Source organism: Arachis ipaensis, chromosome B08, assembly GCF_000816755.2.
Source record: "Arachis ipaensis cultivar K30076 chromosome B08, Araip1.1, whole genome shotgun sequence".
Lineage (NCBI taxonomy): Eukaryota > Viridiplantae > Streptophyta > Magnoliopsida > Fabales > Fabaceae > Arachis > Arachis ipaensis.
Genome location: NC_029792.2, coordinates 13,856,155 through 13,877,230, shown reverse-complemented (window position 1 = coordinate 13,877,230; position 21,076 = coordinate 13,856,155). Strand labels below are relative to the sequence as shown.

Genomic DNA, 21,076 nt, shown 5'->3' with positions numbered 1-21,076 from the left:
ATAATAATAAAATCTCATCTTACTTTATTAAATATTTTTTCTATCTGAAATCTTTGAATAAATCACAAATATGTAATGTTAAAAACTAAAATTACTCGAACTGACTCGAGTTTATTCAAATTAAGTTTACTTGTTTTATTTATATAAATTCATAAATTTGTAAGTAAGTATTTAAGAATTAACTTGAGAGTTTAACAACTTTATTTTCTATAATCTTTATTTACACACACGCGTGTATACACATATATATAAATTATAATACATAAAAGAAATTAATAAATCAACAAATTCTATATAGAAAGAATATTTCTTAATTATTAATCTTAAATACACACTTTAATTAAGATAGATCTGTTATTCGTAAAAAGAAAAATAGATATCCTAAAAATGAAAATAAAAAACATGTATTAAACACATGATATATTGGAAATAGTTTTAATAAGCTTATGAAAAGGTTTTAATAATAAATAAAAGTTATAAGAAAGGGCCGAGATTTGTAAGATAAAATGGATGACTCAATTAATTTAATCTTAAAAGATAAAATAATCAATTTAAGCTATTTGATGTAATGTTTAAGAAATGACTCAGTTGAAAATAAAAAATAAAAAAACACATTTAACACATGAATGCAATTTTTTGTAATGAGAACCGAAATGATTTTTTCTTTCTTTCGATTTTATTTAGTTTGATTCAGTTTGTGATATTTCAGGTATATAGAAATGAAATATTTAAGTAAATTATTTACCTTTTTCATACATAAAGTTGCAAAATATGACTCAAATTTTAAATATATATATATATATATTTCGTTATTTTGTCAATGAAATATGAACATTATATATAAAATAATAAATTTTAAAATTTTACACAAATTAAATAAATTTAGATAAAATAAAAAATAAACCAAAATTAAGAATTTTAACATTATTTTGTATTTTTTTAATAAGCTTTCAATCTCATAAAATCCATTATAACACATGCATTTAAAAGGTTAATTTAAAAATAATTAAAAATTAAAAAGAATATAGTGACAATTAGATTCTCCAAAATGTTAACCTTGAACTAATTAGTTTTTAAAGAAAAAAAAATACTAATTAGGTCCCCTAAGATAACAAATGGTGGATATATATGTCATTTTGTCAATGAATAATACAAAATAAAATAGAATTCTCTATGTATTTCGTCATTTACAGTGTATGTCTCGTTACTATGACATGAACATAAAAACGATGTAATTTTGAACAGTGAAATATTTATTATTTTTTGAGTTTTTATATTTTTTTTATCAACTCATGTCTATTTATCATAAATTTTATTAAAATAAATAAAATTTCGCTCCAAAATTATTATCAACATTGACTATATCTTTCATAGATAAACATATAAAAATAATTAACAGTATATATAAATATTATCATTAAATTTTAATTAATGAATTAATAGAAGAATACAATGTGTCTATTATTTATGATCCTAAAAAACTAAATTAATATTTTTAAAAAAATAATTAACGTAAAATTAAAATATTTAGAAATTAATTATCCCTTCACTCAATTAAAAGCAAAATCATCCCACTATGAACTAAGTTCAGCTGAGGACCGGAAAAAAAAAGCTTTTATTTGTTGTGAGAGAAAACATGGCTTGATAGTTGACAGATGTCATTGTATACGATGCAACAATTTAAGTTGGGTAAATTAGACATTTTCATCCATTTCAAACTGAAAAAGAGAAGAATCCGTTGCAGATTTTTTGTGGACTTTCTATGATTAATGTACACCGTATTTTTATTCAATAAATCTTGATCACATGTATTATTTAATATAAATCTAGATGATTATAAAAGTTGAAATATCATATTCTAAGCAAGTACAATAACATACGTAAACATCTTTCTTTTCTATATCTTATTCAGTTATCAAATTCTCTCTTTACAGACTATTCACGTGGAAAAAAGATTGAGTTTGAAGCTATATTCTTTTTTTTTGTCAAGTGGATTGGACAACCCCCAATTCTAAACATTACAAGAGACATATAAGTATGCCATCCGTATTAGACCTCTGCTGCGACGCTATATTCTTAAGATGCGGTTATGTTGAGAAAAAAGATTTAAATTTATTGATGTTGAGATTTTTTTTGGTGTCTTGAGAAGAACAAAAAAAAGAAAGAAAGAATTAAAGCCTAAGAATAGTTAGTAGTAGAAAGGTTTCTAATCATGTACTCTTTGAATTTTTCTCAAGGTGTTTTGCTATGATGTCTGTCATCTTATTTGTCTCTTTTTGAATTAGTCTCAAATTTGTCTTTCAACTCTAATGTATGATATCGTAAATTTTTTGAATCAAGAAGTGTTCAGAACTCCACACTTTTTTTTTTATTAAGAGTGTAAGCTTTCACACAATCAGTTTTACATATGATATCTCTATGACCATCATTCTAAGCGAGAACAAAACCTTTTCAAATGACAAATAATTCTCTATAAAGAACATTATTACTAGTTAAAACTCTCATGCAGTCTCGTTGTTAATTACCACTCTAATCCCTACTCACACAAGCAAAGCCAATTTTGTCTACACCACTACAAAAACTAGCATCACAATTAGTCTTATATGTACAATGAGAATGTAATATCAAACTATAATAGAAGGGGATAAAGAAATACGATTCATCTAAAAAAAAGACCTAAGTTCCTGTGATGAAGTTAGAGCTAGACCTATGATTTTATTTGGTGACCATCGTATATCTAGATTGAAAATATCATTATTCCTTACTCGCCAAATTCACCAAAGACCCGCAAAAAATTTGAAAGCTTGCTTCTTACTATTTTCCAAGAACCTAGAATACATATGTTGAGGCTGAAGATCAATTTGTAGATTTTGCCAAACAATTTGAACTTTCACACGATCTCTAACACAATGTAAGACATTTTTTGGGAAGGCAAGGCACCCGTGGATAAAGATTAGAATTCGCCATACTTCTCTTGTACCTATACGCAGTCGTAGGAAGAACATTCCTGAAACAGAGCCAAGTCAATAACTTATGCTTTTCAGGAACCTACTAACGTCAAAGTCACAACCAATTTTCCTAATCTTGCCGATCAAACCTCCTTTTAATCAACCACAAATAACCACTACTAGCACTGTACATCTTAGATTCTGCCCTAAACTAAAACCAACCTGCTTCTAAGCCAGATTGAGTCGTTGGATTATAAGAGAGGATGCTAGCTTTCAAATTCTGATTTAATAGAGAATAAATACCATCAAAATTTCAATTTTCATTAAACCATAAATCTGAAATGCAAAGGTTCGAGTAAGAGATGTACTAATCAAAACCTATTTCAAATAGTCAAAGACTTTGCATAAATCCTTCCAAATATGGGAGCCTTTAACATAATTAAAACTACACTGATTTCTGTGAGAAGAGATGTACTTCATTGTCAACATTATGACCCAGACTTTATCAGGTTATTTAATAAATTGCCACAATAGTTTTTCCGTCAAGGAGATGTTAGCACAAGATGTGCCTCTTGTGTCCAGTCCTCCATATTTTTTGGGAGTAGCCAAAACCTTCCGGCTAGTAAGATTTAAGTCCTTGCTATCTGCTTGACTTTTCTAGAGAAAATTCTTCATCATGGAAGAAATTTTATCAGTTATTGTTTTGAAAAAAAGAGAGATCTGCATGCGGTATGAGAGTATAGACGCAAACACCGAATTAATAAGACAGAGTCTTCCTGCCCTGTTAAGCATCCTACCCTTCCAATTGGCTATTCTTTCACGAATTTTGTCAAAGACGTGATGAAAAAATGCTTGAGTCACCTGTGAATGACTAAGATTAACTCCCGAATACTTGTCTAAGTCATGAACAAACATAATGGAAGAAACTCCCGTAAAGATATATTTCCATCTAACAGAAATTTTTTTTAGCAAAGCGCTTTAGATTTATCAACATTAATTTTCATACATGAGACCTTGCAAAACTTAGTCCAAACTTAAAAAAAAAAAAAAAAAATAACAACTCATCAGCAAACATTAAGTGAGAAATTTTAACATCTCCTTTGGGCACAGCAATCAGCTCCCAACTATTCTTATCCACTTGGTGATTGATATAACATGCTAGTCGCTCCATATACAAAACAAAAAGATAAGGTGACATTGGGTCACTTTGTCTGAGACCGCGCCTTGGAGAGAAACTATCCAATTTGCTGTCATTCCAAAAAATAGACAAAAAAAAAAGATGATACACAATTCATAATCAGTCTAATAATAGAGTTAGGGAACCAAAAACACTAAAGAGTTTGTTCAAAGAATTTCTAATCCACCTTATCATAAGCCTTTTCAAGATCTATTTTAAAAGTTAGAGTGCATTTCTTTCACTTAGTATGCTTCATGAAATGAAGGACTTGTGCAATAATGATATTATCTGGAGATCCTCTCCCTGGAATAAAATCACCTTGAAACGGGCCAACAATATCAACAAGAAAAGGACAAAGTCCATTAACAAAAACTTTTATGATAATTTATACACCATATTATAAAGACTAATAGACCTAAAATCATTTATCGAAGATGGCACTTCTACCTTAGGAATAAGAACAATTAAGGTTTCCATCATCTTGGAGTTAATGGGACTGCGTACCCAAAAAAGTATGCCAAACCAAATTCTTAATGGAATGAAGCCCAGACTCTATATCAGGGGTCAATATATCATACCAATACATTTTCTTATACTCAACATATTCCAACTCCTTAAATAAAACAACCAAATTAAAAAAAATTCATATAATCCATATCTATTGGTGGAAACCTCTTCACTTTACCATATACATAACTCATATATCCTTCACTGTCTTTCACAAACTTTTTCTCATGATGAAACACGGGAACAACAAGATATTCAGACATATCCCAACTCTTTAAATAAAATAACTAAATAAAAAAAATCACATAATTCACATCTATTGGTGAGGACTTCTTCACTTTACCATGTTCATAACTCATATGTTTCTCACTGTCTCTCACAAACTTTTTTCCGTGATGAAATATGGGAACAATAAGATATTCAAACATCTGCAATATAATATAATACATACATTAAATTAACAACTAGCATACCAATTTAATTTGACTCTATTTCAATATCAATTCTAAATTAGAAATCCAAGTTTTTTTTATTCGTAAAAAATTGTGGAATCTGTCTTTCTTCTCACAATATGTGCATTCCAATATTAAATAACTATTTACAGTATCAAAAAATACAACAATACCTAGATTTTTAGATATTTATTATCCCAAAATCACATTGTTTATTATTTCTCTTCTTCTTAGACCATACACACAATGTACATAGCAAAGCATGTTAGAATTATTGAAAATGACAACACACTTTTGAAAAAGAAAGGGGAAAACCACACTAACTTGGCACGTTGCAAACGCGGTGCAATCTCCATCCAAGCTTCAACCAAGTTTCGTCAACCGTACTATCCAACCACCTTAACAATAATATGTGGAGGTCAGTCAGCAACTTTGTTAGCAATATTGTCAGCACATCGCTCCAACTTTGAGAGGTCAACGAGCACTACAAAAGGATGACTTTTGCTCTACTAGAATTTTCTTGTAATTATGTGAGCAACATAGGAGCTTATATGGAAATCTCAATGTGACGTTCTCTTATTCAATCGAAATGCAACATCTCATTATTTTAAATGACGCCGTTTTTGCTTTCTAAAGTGGGATAGATTGGCTCTTATCCATTTTTTAGTGGCCAACATGGAACTTAATAAAGTCTTAACCTCCACATTATCAATGTTAACTGACACATAAGTTATTTTTGTTTGTTTTGGTTAGAGGAGATGATGGAAAGACCACGACGTCTTTGGTGCGGAATTTATAACCACAAACTAACCGGAAGTGCACCAGGTCGTACCAAGTAGTACCTCAAGTGAATGAGGGTCGATCCCACGAGGATTGATGGACTAAGCAACAATGGTTGATTAAATTACTTAGTTAGACAAACAGAAAAGAGCGTTTGGGTCTCAATTGCATTAAACAGTAAATTCAGAAAATTAATAAAGTAAGCAATATACAAGTTGTGAATAATATATGGAGAAACAGTTAAGACTTCAGAGTTATCTATTTTACGGATTGACTTTTCTTACTAACTATTTTAATCATGCAAGACTTAATTCATGGCAAACTACATGTGACTAAACCCTAATTTCTTAGACCTTTTTAGTCTCCTCTAACTCGCATCAACCGCCAATTCCTTGGTCAATTAATTCCAATTAGAGGGTGAAGTTTAATTCTAGTTATATGCCACAGAAATCCTAATTACCCAAATATAAGAGGACTATATGTCACGTATCCCGTTAAATCCAGATAATTAGAAATTTAGGAGAATATGTTTTCAAGATGTTATTCAAGTAAAGAGCTTTTCTAAGTTATACAAGAAATCAATTAGAAAGAGGGTCATACTTCCGTTCCACTCAAATTCATAAGATAAAGAACGAAAATAATTCTTGAAATATAAATCAGTGCATGAATTAAAATAGAAAAAATAATAGAATCAATCTATACAATAGACAGAGCTCCTAACCTTAATAGTGGAGGTTTAGTTGCTCATGGTTCAGAGAGAAAAACTAGGATTCAGGTAAACTGTAATTTACAGAATGAGGTGGAATAATCCCCAGAAGAGAAGTTTCTTTTCCCTTTTATATCTAATCCTAATTAATTTTAAATTATAATTTTTAAAACTAAATAATATCTTTTCTATTTTAAAATAAAAAAATAAAGTTTAAATCAGAATTAATTAAAGCAATCCGCGCGTCTTCAATTAATGAATGGGGACCACTTGCTTCGTAGGAAGGCACGCCTAACTTGGCACGGAGCTGCGCCTTACTTGGATATATCATGCGCCTAACTTGAAAGGAGTAACTTCTCTTGCGTGTTGTTGTTGAGCATTGCGCCTAACTTGAGAAATCTCAAGTTAGGCGCAGCCTAGGCAGAGCTTCTTGGGCATTCTTCTTTCATCCTTGCCCCTAACTTGAGAAATCTCAAGTTAGGCGCAACCTTGGCTGCGCTGGTGGAAAAGAAGTATAAACTATTATACATCATTGGAAAGCTCTGGAAGTTAGCTTTCCAACGCTATTGGAATCACGTTCATTGGACTTCTTTAGCTCAAGATATTTAGGTTTGAGTGCAGAGAGGTCAGGGTTGACAGAATCATTCACCTTCTTCTCTTTTTCTGCGGAAACTCCATCAAATCCAGCCAAATGCTACCTAAAGTAAACAGAATTTCACACGACTCAAAGTAACATCTATAGTGTCTAAAAGATAATTAATTCTTGATTAAACTCAACAAATTAAATGCAAATTCACTAGGAAAAGATAAGAAAGATGCTCACGCATCAGTCTCACGGAAATATGGGACAGGAGCTAATTTGTCATTTTTGTTTTACAATTGTCACAATGTCCTTTGAAATAAAGGACAGAAATCGGATTAGGTGTTCACTCAAAAAATTATTATTCTAATATTTATAAATAATATCTATGCGAGAATTATTCACTTAATTATTTTTATTTTTAAAACTAAATAATATCTTTTCCTATTTTAAAATAAAAAATAATGTTTAAATCAGAATTAATTAAAGCAATTCGTGCGTCTTCAATTGATGAATGTGGACCACTTGCTTCGTAGGAAGGCACGCCTAACTTGGCATGGAGCTGCGCCTTACTTGGATATATCATGCGTCTAACTTGAAAGGAGTAACTTCTCTTGCATGTTGTTGTTGAGCATTGCGCCTAACTTGAGAAATCTCAAGTTAGGCGCAGCCTAGGAAGAGCTTCTTAGGCGTTCTTCTTTCATCCTTGCGCCTAACTTGAGAAATCTCAAGATTTCTCAAGTTAGGCGCAACCTTGGCTGCGCTGGTGGAGAAGAAGTATGAAATATTATACATTGTTGGAAAGCTCTGAAAGTTAGCTTTCCAACACCACTAAAATCATGTTCATTGGACCTCTGTAGCTCGAGATATTTAGGTTTGAGTGCAGAGAGGTCAGGGTTGACAGCATCATTCGCCTTCTCTTTTTCTGCGGAAACTCCATCAAATCCAGCCAAATGCTATCTAAAGTAAACAGAATTTCACACGACTCAAAGTAACATCCATAGTGGCTAAAAGATAATTAATTCTTGATTAAACTCAATAAATTAAATGCAAATTCACTAGGAAAAGATAGGAAAGATGCTCACGCATCACAACACCAAACTTGAATTGTTGCTTATCCTCAAGCAACCAAACTAATATAGGCTTAGGATGTGAATTTGCATGAGAATGAGAGTTTGATTAAGCTCATGTCTCTTCTTATAGTGGGGTTTACAACTGCAATCCTGAATAGTTTTGGCATCTCACCCTCCTTTGAATCAGAAGAATGTCACTGTCATTCGGAATTAGAATCCAGATAATATTTTGAATTCTCTAATCTTTTGTACTTCAATTTAATCCTTGAACACAGTAAATTTCCTTTGATTTTCTTTTCTTTGGTGCTTTGCACCTTGAGCCTAGCCGTGACTTTAAATGTTTTGTCTCAAGCTTCACTTGACACAAAAACACCACAAGCACTTAACTGAGGAACTCTCTTTAAGTTCTGATTTTTCTTTCAGTTACTCCCAGACAGTGGTGCTCAAAGCCTTTGGCATACTGACGATTGGATTGTTGACGGTTTAGAATTTCACAAATGAATCTTCGTTGTAAAGTATAGTTTCTAAACCAAGCAATAATCCTTTCATACAAAAAGTTGTTTGTCACTAGTACAAACCCCTAAAATTTATAAACCGAAGTATTGGACCTCGGGTCGTTCTCCCTAGGACTTACAATGAAATGTCTTGTTATTGGTTATGAGTTATTTTGGGGTTTTGGATAAGGAGCATGAAAAGTAAATGGCAATGAAAATAAACTAAAAACTATAAAAGGCTCTTGGAAAGGTGTGAGAACTAGAAGTCCTATCCTAGTTATCCTTTTCAATTGTGATGAGAATTGTTCATTGCTACCACTTAGTTAACCCTTACTAATTAAAGGAAAGTCAAGTGGATGAATTAACTTGAGCCACAAGTCCTAACCAACTCCCAAGGAAAGACTAGATTTAGTGCACTCCAAACTAATTAGCAATCTCTTCAATTATCAATCAACAAAGGAATTAGATAACTCAAGCGTCACTAATTACTCTACCTAGGCCAAGAGGAACAAAATCTACACTAAAACTAAAAGAGACATTTCAACAAACACATAAAGTGCAAGAGGAGTAAACATTATTAAATGCAAGAATTAAAGGAATCTACAACTACAAAAACAAGAGATCAACAATAGAAAAGCAAAGAAGAACAATTATTATGAATTACCTCTTATTGAATTGGAAGAAAAGTAGAAGGAACAATACTAGATCTACAACAAAATATAAGAACAACATAAAGAAAATTACAACAAGGGAATAGAAGGAGATTGAATGTAGCAACAAAGAATTGAGAGATAGAAGTGGAGAAAAGCAAAGATTAAAACCTAGATCTAAGAACTAAACCTAATCCTAATCCTAATTCTAGAGAGAAGAGAGAGCTTCTCTCTCTAACTCTAACTACTTCTAAAACTAAACTATGACTAATGATTAAAAGTATATTGATTCCTCTTCAATTCTTGGCTTAAATAGCATCAGAAATGAGTTGGATTGGGCCCACAAGGCTTCTAAAATCGCTGGCCACGTGTTGCATTAAGTGGGTCATGTGCCACCATCGGCGCGTCCGCGTACCGTGCGCGTGCGCGCCCCTATGCGCGATGCAACTATGGCAAATCTTATATCGTTTCGAAGCCCCGGATGTTAGCTTTCCAACCCAACTGGAACCGCATCATTTGGACCTCTGTAGCTCAAGTTATGGTCGTTTAAGTGCAAAGAGGTCGGCTTGACAGCTTTTCGATTCTTTCATTTCTTCATGAGTTCTCCAACTTTTCATGCTTCCTTTCTTCATTCCCTTGATCCAATCTTTGCCTCCTAAACCTTAAATCACTTAACAAACATATCAAGGCATCTAATGGAATCAAGGTGAATTAGATTTAGCTATTTTAAGACCTAAAAAGCATGTTTTCACTCTTAAGCACAATTAAAGGAGAATATACAAAACCATGCTATTTCATTGAATAAATGTGGGTAAAAGGTTATAAAATCCCCTAAATCAAGCATAAGATAAACCCTACAAATGGGGTTTGTCACATACTCTTGTCAAATGCATTTGATCTCGACTCTTAGTGTTCTGTCTCAAGCATTACTTGACACAATCACACCACAAGCATATGACCAGGAAAACAAATCTTTGAGCTTTTAATCATGTCTAACCTCCCTAGTCATTGATGCTTAGAGTCTTGGACCTTGCTTTTATTTTTCTTTTGCTGTTTCTTCTGCTTCAAGGATTAAACTTTCACTTATTGCAGAGAATTCATAATAGTTTTCTAAATTCCTGTTCCTTATACATCAACATCTTTTGATTCAAATTCAAATATGCACTGTTCATGTCATGTATTTAGAGTCACAGAAAATACCACCACATTTGGATAAATGAGACTACTATTAAGAATAAACTCAATTTCTCACACATTACATTCTCTTTTTCTTCATTCTTTTTTATTTCAAGCTCAGTGAGTAATACATGAGACACTTTCCAGAATTAAAGCAAATAACAGAAATTTTTAAAAATAACAGACTTAAACTAAAACCTAGGAACTTAAATAATAAAGGATCATGCAGAAACCAAGTAAAATAGCAGAAAACAGGAATATAACATAATAAGAACTGGAAAAAATATAGAACGAAAGGAACTCAACCACCTCAGTTATCCTAGTGGCCGTCTCATTCTTCAGGTTGTGCTCCTCCGTGAAGATAATTCGCCTCCTTGAAAGGAGGGGGCTGTCCTGTGCCTAACTTGGGCTTGCACTGCGCCTTACTTGGAGTCTCCCGAGCCTCCAGGAATCCTTGGCCTTCACCCTTGTGCCTAACTTGAGAATTCTCAAGTTAGGCGCGGACCAGGCAGAGAATAATCTCCATTGTACGCGTCATGTGGCACCTAACTTGAGATTTTCAAGTTAGGCGTCACCCAAATCTGAATCAATATCCTCCCGGGTGTCTGAAACTCTGTATTCAGGAACCTGTTTCTATTTCAATGACTCTACATGATCCAAATACACATAAAACAAAGGAAAAATAGTAAAAACTCAACTAAAACTAAATAAATAACAAAATCAAACCAACAGAAATCAAACTAAAGGATACAAAAACATCGGGTTGCCTCCCGACAAGCGCTTCTTTATCGTGACTAGCTTGACGGTCAGCTCCTCTAGGGAGGAGGATCATAGGGGCTCAGCTCTTCACCCCTCACTTTGAACTTCTTTTCTGTGTCTCCATAAAGTAGCTCAATATGCTCCAAAGAGAGGATTCGATTTACTGTATAAGTCAACACTGGATTGCTAGTCAACACCACCTTCATTCTTGGGGAGAAACCTTCAGTGGGGATCTTTTTGTTTCTCCATCCTCTGGGTACTTTCTTTTTAGGACCCTCCTCCTTGGTGGATGATGCATTCCTGACACCAAACTTAGGTTTGATGTTAGGAAGAATTTTATTGATTGTCACCAAAGGAGGTTTGAGCTGCAGATTCTGCTGTGCAACATCAAGAGGTTCTTGAAGGTTTGGATTAATAAGCTCAATTTGCATGCACCTCTCTTCTTCACCTACTGAATGTATATCTTTGAAGACGTGAAAGACTAGTTGCTCATCATGCACTCTAAGCACTAATTCACCCACTTCTACATCAATTAGAGCTCTCCCAGTGGCTAGGAAGGGTCTTCCTAGAATTATAGAGGCATTCTCATCCTCTCCTGTGTCAAGAATCACAAAATCTGCTGGGAGGAAGAACTTACACACTTTGACCAAGATATTATCCACTAATCCGTATGCAGGCTTTATAGATTTGTCTGCCATCTGTAATGCTATCCTTGTGGATTATGCCTCTTGGATTTGCAACTACTTCATCACAGACAAGGGAATTAAATTTATGCTTGCCCCCAGATCACATAGGGCTTTCTCAAAAGTAGTGCTCCCAATGGTACATAAAATTTGAAAGCTCCTTGGATCTGACATCTTCTTTGGCAAGTTATTCTGAATTATGGCACTACATTCCTTAGTCAGGACCACTGTCTCATCTCCCTTTAAAGGCTTCTTCTTTGACAACAACTCCTTCATGAATTTGACATAGAAAGGCATTTGCTCCAAAACCTCAGCAAAAAGAATATTGATTTGCAACTTTCTGAAGACTTTCAAGAACTTCGAAAACTGCTTGTCCTTGGTCTCCTTTTGAAGTCTCTTAGGAAATGGCATTTTAGGCTTGTACTCATGAGCCTTTGACAATGTAGGATAAGTGTCAAGAGAATCTGGGAATGGGTTGTCTGCACGCTTTGGAGGGACGTGCTCTACTTCTTCCTTTTTCTCCTCTGGAGCTTATTTTTCAACTGGCTCCTCATGAACTTGTGCTTCTATACTTGCCACATGTTCACTTATCAAGGTGATAGCCTTGCATTCCTCTCTTGGATTCACCACTATATCACCAGGAAACGCAAAGCGAGGCATCTCAGGTATTTGCTTGCTCAACTGGCCTACCTGTACCTCCAAGTTTCTGAGAAAAGCTCTAGTTTTCTGCATAAAATGATTCATTACTGCTTCCATATCAGTGTTCTTCTGGGGCTGAGAATTTGCCTGCTGAGGTAGTGGTTGATGATGAGACTGAAACTGGTGGTTATTATGATTATTCTGCTGAACACCGCCCTGAGAATTATTGTTAAAATTCTGTGATCCCTGAGGTTGCTCTCTCCACCCAAAATTTGGGTGTGGAGGTGGTTCTTGATGATGAAACTGAAACTGGCAGTTATTATGATTATTCTGCTGAAAACCGCCCTGAGAATTATTGTTAGAATTTTGTGATCCCTGAGGTTGCTCTCTCCACCCAAATTTTGGGTGGTTTCTCCACCCCTGATTATAGGTCTTAGAGTATGGACCATTATTGGGGTTTCTAGGAGCATTCCCCATATAATTGACCTGTTCAGAAGAAAATTGAGTATAATTATAATTCTCATTTTGCATAAAATTATCTGTCATGTCATAAGGGACCTCTTGAGGTGCATTCTGAGTGTTGACAGCTAAAACCTGCATCCTACTCAATTGTTGAGAAATTAAACTCATCTGCTGACTCAAAATTTTATTCTGAGCAAGGATAGCATCAAGAGCTTCTACTTCCATAACGCCTTTCTTTTGAGGGGTCTCAAAGTTCACAGGATTCCTGTTAGATGAATATAAATATTGGTTGCTAGCAACCAATTCAATAAGCTCAGTAGTTTCCTCCGGTGTCTTCTTCATGTGCAATGAACCACCTGCAGAAATATCTAAGCACATCTTGGACATTTCACCCAAGCCTTCATAAAAGATATCTAGTTGGGTCCATTTAGAGAACATGTGTCCGGAGAGCATTGCCTAATCAGCAACTTGTACCTCTCCCAAGCTTTATAGAGGGTCTCACCATCCTTCTGTCTGAAGGTCTGAACCTCCACCCTAAGCTTAGTCAGCTTCTTTGGTGGGAAAAATGTAGTAAGGAATCCAGTGACAATCTTTTCCCAAGTATCCAAACTCTCCTTGGGTTGGGAATCTAGCCATAGTTTTGCTCTATCCCTCAAAGCAAACAGGAAGAGCATGAGTTTTTACACCTCAGGGTTCACTCCATTTGTCTTCACAGTATCACATATCTGCAGAAAATTAGAAATAAATTGATTTGGGTCTTCTTGGGGAAGACCATGATACTGGCAGTTTTGTTGCACCAGGGTGACCAATTGTGGCTTCAACTCAAAGTTGTTTGCAGCTATAGGAGGCACCACAATGCTTTTTCCATAAAGATATGTAGTAGGAGCAGTGTAAGAGCCAAGCACTCTCCTAGGTTGTTCATTCCCATTCGGATTTGCCATATTGGCATTAGCAGCATTATTAGGATCCATAGTGGATTCTGCAGTCTTGTAAAGTCTTGCTTGTTGCAAACGCCACCTGAAGTTCTTTCAGGTTTAGGATCAAAGTCTACGAGAGGTTCCTTGTCTCTGTTCCTGCGCATAAACAGACAGGAGACAAGAAAAGATGGAACTCTCTATGTCAGAGTGCAGAGAATTCCAAGTGAAGTAACCTATGTAAAGAGATAAAAATATTGAATAAAATAAATGCTAAAATTCGAACATTATTATTAAAAATTAAGACTAAAATTTTGAAATTATTAGGTAAATTAAAAAAAGAAAAATTATCTAATAAACAACAAATAGTTATCAATTATAGTCAATCTCTAGCAACGGCGCCAAAAATTTGGTGTGGAATTTATACTCACAAACTAACCGGCAAATGCACCGGGTCGTACCAAGTAGTACCTCAAGTGAATGAGGGTCGATCCCACGAGAATTGATGGACTAAGCAACGATGGTTGATTAAATTACTTTGTTAGACAAACAGAAAAGAGTGTTTGGGTCTCAATTGCATTAAACAGTAAATTCAGAAAATTAATAAAGTAAGCAGTAAACAAGTTGTGAATAATATATGGAGAAACAGTTAAGGCTTCAGAGTTATCTATTTTCCGGATTGACTTTTCTTACTAACTATTTTAATCATGCAAGACTTAATTCATGGCAAACTACATGTGACTAAACCCTAATTCCTTAGACCTTTTTAGTCTCCTCTAACTCTCATCAACCGCCAATTCTTTGGTCAATTAATTTCAATTAGAGGGTGAAGTTTAATTCTAATTATATGCCACAGAAATCCTAATTACCCAAATATAAGAGGATTATATGTCACGTATTCCGTTAAATCCAGATAATTAGAAATTTAGGAGAATATGTTTTCAAGCTGTTATTCAAGTAAAGAGCTTTTCCAAGTTATACAAGAACTCAATTAGAAAGAGCGTCATACTTCCGTTCCACCCAAATTCATAAGATAAAGAACGAAAATAATTCTTGAAATATAAATCAGTGCATGAATTAAGATAGAAAAAACAATAGAATCAATCCATACAATAGACAGAGCTCCTAACCTTAACAGTGGAGGTTTAGTTGCTCATGGTTCAGAGAGAAAAACTAGGATTCAGGTAAACTGTAATTTATAGAATGAGGTGGAATAATCTCCAGAAGATAAGTTTCTTTTCCCTTTTATATCTGATCCTAATTAATTTTAAATTATAATTTTTAAAACTAAATAATATCTTTTTCTATTTTAAAATAAAAAAATAAAGTTTAAATCAGAATTAAATAAAGCAATCCGCGCGTCTTCAATTGATGAATGGGGACCACTTGCTTCGTAGGAAGGCACGCCTAACTTGGCACGGAGCTGCGCCTTACTTGGATATATCATGCGCCTAACTTGAAAGGAGTAACTTCTCTTGCATGTTGTTGTTGAGCATTGCGCCTAACTTGAGAAATCTCAAGTTAGGCGCAGCCTAGGCAGAGCTTCTTGGGTGTTCTTCTTTCATCCTTGTCCCTAACTTGAGAAATCTCAAGTTAGGCGCAATCTTGGCTGCGCTGGTGGAAAAGAAGTATAAACTATTATACATCGTTGGAAAGCTCTGGAAGTTAGCTTTCCAACGCCATTGAAATCATGTTCATTGGACCTCTGTAGCTCAAGATATTTAGGTTTGAGTGCAGATAGGTCAGGGTTGACAGAATCATTCGCCTTCTTCTCTTTTTTTGCGGAAACTCCATTAAATCCAGCCAAATGTTACCTACAGTAAACAGAATTTCACACGACTCAAAGTAACATCCATAGTGTCTAAAAGATAATTAATTCTTGATTAAACTCAACAAATTAAATACAAATTCACTAGGAAAAGATAAAAAAGATGCTCACGCATCAGTCTCACGAAAATATGGGACAGGAGCTAATTTGTCATTTTTGTTTTACAATTGTCACAATATCCTTTGAAATAAAGGACAGAAATCGGATTAGGTGTTCACTCAAACAATTATTATTCTAATATTTATAAATAATATCTATGCGAGAATTATTCACTTAATTATTTTTATTTTGCCTTCAAAATTCCCAAAATATAGTTGTATATTATGCAAAGTTGCAAACAAATTGATCTATCATCTTAATGAAACAATTTTTTTTTTAAGTTTAATAAACTTTCACAAAACTTTTATTAAATGAATTCATGTAGTTATACAAAAATTTCTAGAATTAACTAGGATGAATTTTTCGGGACCTCGTGATCTTTTTCACACAAATTGAAATTGATGCTTGCAAATATGCTTCCATGTCTAAATGAGTAAATAATTTTTGAAAATGTATTGAGCATAAAAAGTTATGTACCTTTTTTATTAGATTTTGATTTATTTTATAAAATTAATTTTCAAGTTAACGACTTTATGTTTTTATTGGAATTAATTAACTTTATAAAACAAGTCAGAATCTAATAAGAGAAGTACCACTTGAATTTTGCATCATAATTGCTTTGATTTACTCTCTTCAAAATCTCTTTTGCATGATATTCAAGATCTGTTAAGTAGTTGAATTGGTCTCTCGTTTAGACTAAGTACCGAAATAAATTTATAAATTTATATGTAAATAAAAAATATAGGTGAACAATATATATAATAAATAACATAAACAACGAATTAAAAAAATTAAATTAATTTTAAATTTTAACAAATTCAAAATTAATTAATTTTTATCAGATTTTATAGTTTAAAAATTTAAGATTAACATTCATAAATACATTCACATTCGCAGTATATATATGTACGGTTACTCCCAATTTTACTGTAACAGAATTTCTGACGTTCGCTGCGCAACTTACACAGAATCTCTCCGGTCCACATCCATAATTCGATGTCATCATTGGAGGCAGCTTTGTAGCGAGGTGCCTCTCCTTCCAAGAGTGTCGTTGTCTTCCGCACTCTGTGCAGCCATAACCGTAGTTGTTTCACGATCTTGTATTCCTGCCTTCGTTGTGGTTCACGACCCCAGGACCGTTTCGGATGTTTATTTTTCATGCAGATGATTTGCTTACCATTATCAGAAGTGTCGGGGACGGCTTAGGGCTCACGGTGCGACAACGCTAGATGGGTTCCTTCCAAGGGCCGACGATGGTGGCACCATCGATGGTAGGGATGCAGTTGGTGGCGCTGCAGATGGGAAGGGCAGTAGCTCAGGAAAATGGTGATATGGACTAGATGAAGGGTGGCGGTGCTAAGGTCCGGCACAGCAACAATGGCTGCACGACGGGAACGACACAAGGCGATGTTGACGTGCATCTCTGACGGTGAAGATGACGGCGCAACAGAAAAGAAGAGTTAGCGATGATGTAATAGCGCGTCAGAAAAAAATGAGTGGGCATTTGTAAATTGGGAGACTGCTGTAAAAAAAAGTTACAGTTTGATGTGAGTTAGAGGTTTTTTATGATTATTGAGCCTGAAATTTATATAAGGAAAAAGTTGGGTAACCAAAAAGTTTTAGCCATAATTAGCTAAAATTTTCTATAATATACTTCATTTACATCATTTAATAACAGTTTTATTTTTTAGCCCACTCTCTTATCATTTCACTTATCATATTCTTATCAACTCCATTTATTAATGATATTAATTATAATATCATATTCCTTACTATTAGACATTCTTGTAATCAATACTTAATATTCTCTTTTATAATTTAATTTTTATATTAAGAATATAATAAAGATTAATAATAATAATAATAATAATTAATAACGGTTATGATTTATCATTGTAATTGATTCTTGCTCTGCTCCTTCGCCTAATGGAGATACGATAATATCACATAAATTCAATAATTGTAATTGATTATTATCATAAACACTTTTTTGTTTTATTATTATTATTATTATTATTATTATTATTATTATTATTATTATTATTATTATTATTATTGTAATTAATTTTCTGTTTTTGTTAAGTCATTTATCATCATTTAATGGAGAGATACAAAATCTGAAAGCTACCCTAATATGATTTTGTTTCCGTTAATTCAATTATTTTCATTCAAAATTCACAACTCTAATACCATTGCAAACACAATTAGAATAGGTTAAGGAATTTTACAAGAAATCATATTTGTCATTACAAATAGTATGTCATTTGAATTCTATCTTAATACGGTACCTATGGTAGAAAGTGCTGAAGAATTTGAACATACAACAGATGGACTCACTCGACCAGGTTGTTGTCAGTCAATCAATTTTCGAGAATATGAAAAACTCAACTAGTTTTGATGAGGTATGGTAATAAACTGATTAATTTTTTTTGTGTGTTTTTATGTGCATTTATAATTATATTGTACTAACTAAGTTCATACACATAACATTCATACGTTTATATACATAACATCCATAATTATATACAACTAACATCTAAAAATTAAATTTATGTTTATTAGATATTACATCCATACACATATCATTTTTTAGTTATTGCTTAAGTAACTATAAAATTAACATATTTATTTTTAAATTTTATCATAATTGAATTTAAAAAACGTCAAATTCTTAAATTAATTTATTCAATTCATAAATTTACTCATAACATCCATAAATTCATACATGTAACACCCATAATTTCATATTAATAACATTCATAATTTTGTACTCATAATTTTCATAATTTCATACATATGATATCTATAATTAATAAATTTTTATAATCAATATTATTAAATTTTAAACTATACGTCTTATTGTATTCTTCAAATTATCTCATATGTGTACTAATAGGTCATAATTTTAATTATTTTAATATTTTTATTTAATATTCGTATGTATGCTTATTTATTGATTTTAATATGACGAGTTCATAATTATTTTTTAAAATTTATTTTTTAATTTTTGTTTATATTTTATATTTTATTTTTTAATAGTCTATATGTAAAATATAAATTATATAGTAGAAGTTGTTAAAAATTTTTAATTTAACTTCTATAATTTTTGTAAAGAATTATTGCATTTTAATGGATAATAATGTGATTGAGAGATGTTAGTGATTTGAATTAGAAAAAACTGAAATTGATTTTGGAAAGAAAATTAATGACTTCAAACATGCAGCAAAATGATAGGTGATAAAAAGAATAAGTAATAAAGAGATGTATATCACTTACTTATCAAGAGAATAAAAATTTTTATATGATATTTGTATGATGTCAAACCTCAATATACAAAAGGAAAACGATCATGAGAACATTTACTACTGAAGAAGTTCCACATGGGATGGGATCCACATTACCTTGAAGTCACCCAAACAACTAAACCGTTGCTCCGGGTTTCTCTTTGCATAACAACACTAATGGAAAAAAGTAACTAAAAAAATGAAATAGCTAAACATTAGCCTGTTAAAGCACATCCTGAAGCTGACGAATGAAACCATCAACACAAGAAGATTCAAAATGTGGAGCTAAGAAGAGATTCCTAATTTTGCTATGATTTTCTCTCACATCTCTTCCAACTTGATTCTCATCATCCATAACAGTTTTAACAGCTTTGCACACACTTTCTTTGCTAAACAAGCCATCTTCTTGTCCTTTTTCGACTTCAACCCCAACCCTCAACTTCCTTCCCAGAATTCTTGCATTTATCACATGATCTCCGTACGGCCCTGGCAACAACACAAGCTGGCACTTATTCACAAGTGCCTCCGTCACAGAACCCGCCCCGCAGTGTGTTATGAAGCATCCAACACTAGAGTGCCCCAATATCAATTGTTGCGGCACCCATCCTCCGTGTACAACACTTCTTTCTTTTGTCCTTTCTTTGAATCCTTCTGGTAACACTTCTTCAATGGAATCATATCCCATAGGGGGTTTAATTACCGCAAGGAACGGAAAACCTGTTAGTTCAAGTCCAAGTAACAATTCCTGCACTTGGTTTTTCTCCATAGGGCTTTCAGTTCCAAGTGCACAGTAAATAACTGAACCGGATTTAAATTTACTAAGCCATGATTCCCATTTTTCATCTAAGGCAGTGTTTGGTTGTTCAGGTAAAAGAGGACCCGATAGAATAACGGGTTTTTTGTATTGGGATTCAAGATAATCCACGTATGGACCTTCAATTTCTCTGCAACTTTTGAATGCAACTGCATCTGATAAATCCGCACCGGTGCTGAGCCTATCAAAGAAGAGAACACCGCTTCCGAATTCCCGTTTTCTAAATGCAACCATGTTTCGAAGCTCGTGGGCACGAAGATCGATTATTGAAGCTTCAGGGAAATCTGGAGATGGTGGGTTATTGAGATCTGATTCGGTTATGTTTCTTCCTTGGCGCATTCTAGCTGGGGATGCAAGGTAAGCTATAGTTGCAGGGTTAACTACGAAGTATTGGACACATTTTATGCCATGACTTCTTGCAATGTTTGGAAGCCAGTGTTGGAAATCAAAGATAACGATTTGTGGGTTTAGATCCTTGAGGAGAAGCTCTATGACATTGTATGTGAGGTCCATGGCAGTAGCGATGTGTTTGATTGAGGAGAAGGGGACATCTGAAGTGGTTTCAGCTTCATGGGGGAGGCCAGGGCATTGAGGAACAATGATGGGAATGAAGGTGATGAGTTGTGGGTGGAGGTTTAGATGTTGAAGCTTTGATATTGTTCTTTTGGGTATGAAGAAGGAGATTCTGTGGCCTCTGTTTGCAAGCTTGTTGGAGAGGTGAAGAAATGGGGTGAGGTGCCCCATGGCAAGCCATGGATACATTACTATGTGCAGAGAAGAAGCTCCATCCATGGCAGCAGAAAAATGAATTGATTATTTGTTGTATTTGTTATTATATTAAACTTAATTATTCAAAGGCCAAAACAATAAACTATGATAACATGCGCACCAGTTCATAGGGCTCTATTTCTTTTTGGGTGGTTGGACTGCTCGTATTAAAAGGGTAATTTTTCAAATGTTTTTAAAAAAAATTATGTTGTCTAATTTAATTTTTAATAAATTTTAATTAACAAATTAATTTTTTTTTCTTTATTTTGTTAAATATATTACT

At 33.4% G+C, this 21,076-nt stretch overlaps 1 protein-coding gene across 1 annotated transcript; it reads right to left on the bottom strand.

The window, feature by feature from the left end:
- On the bottom strand, positions 19,414-20,873 carry LOC107614329 (anthocyanidin 3-O-glucoside 2''-O-glucosyltransferase-like). The gene has a single exon (XM_016316543.2). It carries the CDS (start codon positions 20,815-20,817, stop codon positions 19,435-19,437), a length of 1,383 nt encoding a protein of 460 aa, XP_016172029.1. The 5' UTR covers positions 20,818-20,873; the 3' UTR covers positions 19,414-19,434.

Excerpts from the sequence above, each read along its gene's own strand:
- LOC107614329 (XM_016316543.2), bottom strand. The coding sequence starts at position 20,817 with ATGGATGGAGCTTCTTCTCTGCACATAGTAATGTATCCATGGCTTGCC.